The sequence below is a fragment of the Pleuronectes platessa genome, chromosome 9 (genome assembly GCF_947347685.1).
Source record: "Pleuronectes platessa chromosome 9, fPlePla1.1, whole genome shotgun sequence".
NCBI classification, from domain to species: domain Eukaryota; kingdom Metazoa; phylum Chordata; class Actinopteri; order Pleuronectiformes; family Pleuronectidae; genus Pleuronectes; species Pleuronectes platessa.
Genome location: NC_070634.1, coordinates 7,176,708 through 7,183,695, shown reverse-complemented (window position 1 = coordinate 7,183,695; position 6,988 = coordinate 7,176,708). Strand labels below are relative to the sequence as shown.

The window sequence follows — 6,988 nt, the reverse complement described above, 5'->3', positions numbered from 1 at the left end:
AGTCCACTAAACACTTTCTGAGTTTCAGGGTTAAACAGCGTTGCAGAAAAATCCAATACAATTGAAGTAAACGGAGAATTCTTCTTCAGACAGAAAAATACATCAGAAAAAAGTATAAAATGCCTCCATACTGCTCCTGTGTTTACAGTCACATGTACCTGCATTTCAAATGATTTATATAAAGAGTTTTATTAGAAGGACGGAGTCGCCTAAAGATGTTATTCAATGTCAGAAATGTGTTGTAAATCAGTCGTTTGATTTGAAAGTGGTTCGAAAGAGATTTATCAATGCGCTTCCATAAACTTTCAACAAAATGAAATGTTAGATGTAAAATTGAAGCAGCAGTGACAGAGATATCCTGTCTGGAGTCCTTCAGTTCCAAAAACACTGGATCCTACACTTTCCATTATCACATAAGAAATCTAAATGAGTAAAGTGGAAGACTTTATTTGACTCCTGATTGGACCGCAGCCTTTTAAGTTGTATTTTAATTGTTGAATTATTTTTTCAAAGTTGTAATGATCACTTCACAATATCTTGCAATGTTGTTTCATTTTGTTTCCACCTGTATTATGACTTTTCTACTGCGGATATACTCTGGAGTTTTTCCACCATGGAGTGTATGTAGAGGAGTGTTTGTTGACAGTGGTGTGTTGTTTCTGCTGTGTCAAGATGAATGGATATATTGTGCTGCCATAAACTGCTGTGTAACACTAGAAAACATGTGCAGGTGCTTGTGCGTCCATTGGATCTCTACTGCCACCGTCTGTTCAGTAAACAGACGTGCAGTCAGTGGTATAATTGACAAGCAATGTAGGCAAATTGGGAAAATGCCTGGAAGAATAAGTTGTCAAAATAAAACAACACCTACATTTTCTTTTTAGAATTTTCTCCCCCTCTTATTATTAATGCTACTGGAACTGATCATATACAGACTGCTGGAGTAAGGGAGGGGTGTGGTTTCACTGGGTTTCAGCTGTGTTGTGCACCTCAGTGAGCAATTCTCATGTTCTTTCAGCATGGGTGTTGTCTGTTTTATAGGAAAACAATTATGACTTTTTACGGAAGCATAAGATGGTTTATTGGAGGCCACAGTTTAATGTGCTCAGCCTTGTTGGGAATTCTGAACGGTAAATACCTGCTGGTGTCACATGAAACAGACACATATAGTGAAATTGACAGCAGACTTTGCTACGGGGGCGGCTGTGTCTGTAACTTAGTTTCTCATTAAAGCCTTAGTCAGGCGTCCCTCACTACATGTGGTTGAATAATTCACTCAATTGGAGGCATCACTGTCAGGGAAGAATAGATGATTAACCCTGAATATACAGAATGATCCCGGATAGGAGACATTTTCAGTTTGTCTATTTAAGGTTTTCACCACTTTGCCTGCTTGAACATGTTTTTTAAAAACTGTGCGGAGAGTGAACATAATGAGCCCACCAGAGTCTGCCATGTACTGTATGCCAGATCAGGCTTTTGCCCTTCAAGGAATGTAATTATATTTTGCTTATCTTAACTATTGAGTCAACTTTTGCTCACCAGGCTGAGTGATGTCTCTATGTATTCTTCTTTTCACGGCACAAAATAAGGGTCAAATATGGCAACCTAATAAAAAGGTGCTGGTCATTCTGAATGTCAAGGGAACAGACTGTACTGTGCTGAGTACAGTGCAGACGCAGACTGAGCCCTTGTGTTTTTCTCCGTCAGGTCTGCCTCACTATCTGTCTCCTTGCAAGCTTGAACAAACAGTGGCCCTTTGGCTGCAGCAGCTCCCACTGAACAGTTTCCATGGTGTGAGCTGAGGGCGAGCTGCCCCTCTGACGGCCATTTTTATCATTTATTTTTTATGTAGGGGTAAGACAGGGCAGTTCAGGTGTGTCCTGGCTTAACTATTAAACCCAGACTCTATCCAGTGAAGTTCCTCTGCTCACCTCCTCAAACCACTCCACACAGGGACTTTCACCTGCAGCTTTTTACTGTGTGGCTTCTCGTTTCCTGCGAAAATGTTGGAAAAGACCTTTTTCCTGCTCTGTTTATCATCCGCTCTGGGGAATGAACTCTGTACACCAGGTAAGTGATCACAGAGGGACACTTTCATATTGTTTCCCTTATTGACATGTTGTATTTCTACGTTTTATCTCTCATTGAATATACAATAAGTTAACATTGTTATTGTAAAAGCATCAGTCGGGTTCTGCGGTCAGTGTGGAATGCAGTTTCTAATCTCTTAACTGAAACTGAGATTGGACACATAACTCAGATGTTTTCCTAACACTGGCTTTCATTTGACATCATTGAAATACATTCTATTTGACGGACTTTTCTAAAAACTTATAAAGAAATCACTGCTGAGGTTTAGATGAAGTGATGGTAAACAGATCTCAACAGAAATGAATGTCATTGGATACACACATGGCAGCTCTATCAGCAAGACATAGACATATTGAAGCCTTACTCTTTAATTTAAACATAGAAAGACATACATTGATAGGACGTACAGGATCATTGACATATTCTTTATCTTTATAGGTGCTTCAGACGGTTACAAAGTTCGACTGAGCATCAACACTGCTCTGGGAGAGGAAGCCGTACGTATATTTTTAGATTTTCATCTCATAAATATCTGTTTGCAGTTTCACTAGGTTAGAGGCTGGTTCAAGGTATTGCCCTCATGAAAAGCAATACACTAAATATTATCCAGATTTCATTACTCATTTGAGGAAAGGTCCATCAGCTTAATGGTGTTTACTGAAAACATGTCGTGATCCATTGTTGCAGTATCCCTGGAATCCAAATGAGATGTTCCTTTTCCGAGCCTCTTTGGCCTTTGCCATGAGGAATCACATCGCTGGACAGATATTTGAGTAAGTCCACATTCGTGTGTTTTCTTTTGCTGCTTGATTACCAAAATCAATCAAAGGATTTAATAAAGAACTTAACAGTAATATATTCTCTTTTTACCATAATGAAATCAGTGACTCACGGTTTATCACCATGTTAGGACACTGATGTGCTTTTTATTGTTTTGTGGAACTTCACCAGGGTGTCCAACATTGTTGTTTGCGATGAAACTCCCAGAGTGTCCTTCTGGTTTGTGGTGACTTCACCGCTGAACCCTTCAGAACTCGTCAATAAAGGAAATGTTGAGGAGGCCGTCAGGTAATCACATGACACAGTGATACTGTCATTGTTTAAAAAACGTTTTCTTTTTCTTACCCTCTTTATAAAGGAGTCAGTTGTCATATTCAACTCTAAGTCAGTTGTTCAATTTGATGTTTTGTGTATCATATGTTTAGTTTTGGTGTAATATATTTATGCTGGTGCAATACTCTTATTGTCTTAATAGATGTGGACTTTTATCTCTTTAGGTATAATATGTACTAAAGGTTTCATTTTGTGTTGGCAGTGACAAAATGATAAATAATCGTTTTCAAAATAAATAGTCAATGATCTCTCAGTAACACAAACGCAATTCCTGGAGCTGGTAGTGACCCAGATAGTAAACAGATGTGGGTCGCTTCAGTCCATTGAGGCCTGGACAAAATGGACGTGAGCCTTAAAAAAGCGCACTTGTAAAATAGATAATGTGGCCAAAATATCTCAAAACAAATGCGGGCCACCTATGGTGCCTTTTGGTATTGCTGTGGTTTACTTGTGGCCCAGGCAGCCCCAGGTCCATCATCCCTCACAGTAATTGGCCAGAGGACAGTGTTCTATTTGACAATGTGGGCCAAACCTGGGCTAAAATAATTTTACAGAACATTTAAGTGGCTTGGGTAATATTGGAATAATAATATGAGCAAACGACAAAGCACTATCAAATCATGCAAACCAAGAGGGATGGTACAGCAAAATGAAAACAACCGAATTTACTTAGAGAGGGATGCCTGTATTAAGTGTTTATTTATTTTTTATGAATCTGTTATTTAATTAACATTAGTTAAAATTAGCCGCAAGTACCTCCCACCAGGTAAAGTTAGCAGCAAACTATATTGAGCCAAGCAACGGTGAGTTGTTATAGTGTGTTATATGAAAATATGTGTATTTTGTTTTGGTAACTTAATGTAGAACATACTACAACTATCTTATAGCAGAACAATTTAAGATTTAGTTCAGCATTAAACATTGACTAAGCAAGGATGTGTTGCTTATGAATCATACTTGTAATTTTAATGAAGAACAGTGTGTTATATGCTGACGTGAATTGGTTGTTTTGTTGATAATGCTATCGTGTGTAAATGTGTTGGTTTGCCAACATTTGCAAATATTTGCTGCCTTTCAATCCACAACACAAACCTGCCGCCAAAGGTAAAATTTCAATGTCAAAACTTTGATAACAACAAGGTGGATGCTGGCAAATTTGGATTAAAGAGCACATGAGCCGTCTTATTAACTAGCACATGTGCTATACATGTACAGTATATTTTACTGTGTTCCTCAAACACAGGTGGAATGGAGGTGGAGTTCAGGTTTTATTGTCTTATCGGTAAATGACGTTCAAAAACCTTTAGCACTTCCTGAATGTTACTCAGTAGGTGTGGTTTCCTGCTGAATGTTAATGTCCATTATTATATCGAAACTTTTCATGTGCTCATTAGAAAGTCCAGGAATCGGATCAACAGTGCCTTCCTGCTCTCCGACAACACTCTGGAGTTTGTGGGCATCCCTCCCACCCTGGCAGCACCCGTCAGCCCTGACACCCCCCCGTGGCTCATCGTGTTCGGGGTGGTCATGGGTGCTGTGGGTGCCGGCATCGTCGCTGTGCTTGTATTATCTGTGGTCCAAAAGAAACGGTAGGCTGACAAATCTTCACATGCATTTCTTCTTCTTCCATTTTTTCTTCTAACATGCGATTTTTGATCAGTTGTGTTTCTGGCTTATCTTTCTAGCAAAAAGAGCAGGAAGACAGAGGATGAGGACACTGAAGTGGAGATCCGGCCGAAAGCGATGGAAAATGGTGACGGTGTTTACAACCCGTCTTTCACAGATGAGGAGCCAATCACACAGATGTAAAGTGCTTGTGTATAGAAAGTCTTCCATGTCAGCAACAAGGGGGGAGACGTTATCGAGCTGCTCAATGTGGATTATCAATACATACTTTCTGTTGGTGATTATAGTTATTGATAAGTTTCTAATGCAAATTATACTTTTTCATTGTTTCCTTTTTTAACTTTGCTTTCATTTTCCAAATTAATGTGTAAATGATTGATAAATCTAAATTGTAAATATTTTGCAGAAGCCTCTGTCTGGGAACATTCTACACAATCATTTACTGAACTGTACATTATTGATTTGTTTAGCAAATAACATTTAGACCAAAACTAGTTCCCAGCTCAATGGCCAAGCAAGTGTATGGCTGAGATTTATGGCAACAATTTTAATCTTGCTATATGCAAATCATTTCAGGATTCAGGTACACACATATCTAAATGTTTATCTAGTTGCGTACTATATCTCTCTCTCAAAACGTGACTGAACTTGATGTCAGATGAAAATGACAGCCCAGAGGAGATGTCAGCTGTGAGTTCATCCTTCTGCTCTCTATTTGTTTGCCATCAGTCTCCCTTTTTCCCAGATTACACGGTGACAGTGAAAATCCCTCTAAACTCAGTGATGGGTTTAGCTGCAGCAGGCGAGGCAGCGCTCCAGCTCTTTATCACGATGGTTGGCAGAAATGTTGCTCGACACAATTTTCATATTGTTGCGACAGAACAGAGCAGCTTCCTTTGAACACACAGATTTGTGTAATCAATGGATGATTCAAAATAAAAGTCCTGCATTGGGGCCAGTGTAGGTGAACCTTTTCTAATTCTAACCATGGAATTAGAAAAAGGGCTTTTCTAGACATTCCCAAAATAGTTAAATTAAATAAAAATAGTACCCTCCCTTCAGCAAGTACAAAAATAACCTCCCTGCTTTATTTACATTGTGTCCCTTCACATAGTACTTATCTTAGTCTTAGGGAATCTCCTATGGCAGCATCAATCTCTACAAACAACTTGTTGTCATGTTTTATAAAAGCTATGGTCTTTTACTGAAAACTGAACTTCAATTTCCTGTGTATTTTATTTAACATATTGTTCTCCAACTGCTGTGCTGTCATCATTAGACACACTCCACCGATACAGTGCATTTATTGACCTTTAGATGGCACTGTTGCACTGCCAACTCGCCTGAACACACACTGTAGTCCCCCTATCTAGCTGTCTTCACATTGGCACTATTTTATGTAAGTGTTTTTTGAACATTTGAATTTCAAACATATTGTAATTCACTGTTATTTTATTTTTGTCGCCCTCTCTGAAGTGATAAAAGTGTGTGAGTCCTTCACATTTCATAGTCTATATTTAGCTCATTGTTAAACAATTGTCGGATCCTGATGTGTCTTCTTTAACATTTTGTGCTTTGATATATTTCTGCAGCAGTTTGTGTTACGCTAGAGGACATCCACACTATCCTGACAAATTGCAGCGCGGTCAGAACTACTTATCATTTGGCTCTTCATGTCATATTCCACTCCTCTTTCCTCTGCGTTTCTTTCTCTCGCCCGAGGAGTCCGGTCTTTAACAACTCATTTTTCTTGTCACGGAGCCAAAGATTTTCTGTCAAATTTAGCCTGTAAGCATTGCAATCTTTTAAGACCGGCAGCTGATTAAGACCTAAATTCCCACTACAGAGGAGAACAGAGCGTGGGAAATAATTGCAGAAAGTCTAAACCATTTCATCATATTGTTGAAAAATAATGTAATTATTTTTAATGACTCCGTCTTATATCTTCTGAATAATACATGTGTTTTGATATAGCGAGAGAAATGAGCCAAATGACAGATTGCCTGAATAACATTACACAATCTAAAAGTAAATGATTGTTTTGCTGTTGCCTGTGTTTTTCTGGACTAGAAAAAAAAAATACAACAATGCTTGTGTGCACAGCTTCTCATAATGACTTTTGCCTAAGTCTGTCTTTTTATAAGGTGGGAGGATA

The 6,988-nt window shown here is 38.7% G+C and overlaps 1 protein-coding gene across 1 annotated transcript; it reads left to right on the top strand.

Annotated features, from left to right (window-relative positions):
* The first annotated feature begins 1,774 nt into the window (after positions 1 to 1,774).
* On the top strand, positions 1,775 to 5,940 carry cltrn (collectrin, amino acid transport regulator). Its single transcript, XM_053430732.1, has 6 exons — positions 1,775 to 2,073; positions 2,533 to 2,591; positions 2,782 to 2,867; positions 3,046 to 3,162; positions 4,602 to 4,796; positions 4,893 to 5,940. Exons 1-6 carry the CDS (start codon positions 2,007 to 2,009, stop codon positions 5,014 to 5,016), a joined length of 648 nt encoding a protein of 215 aa, XP_053286707.1. The 5' UTR covers positions 1,775 to 2,006; the 3' UTR covers positions 5,017 to 5,940.
* Positions 5,941 to 6,988: the final 1,048 nt, after the last annotated feature.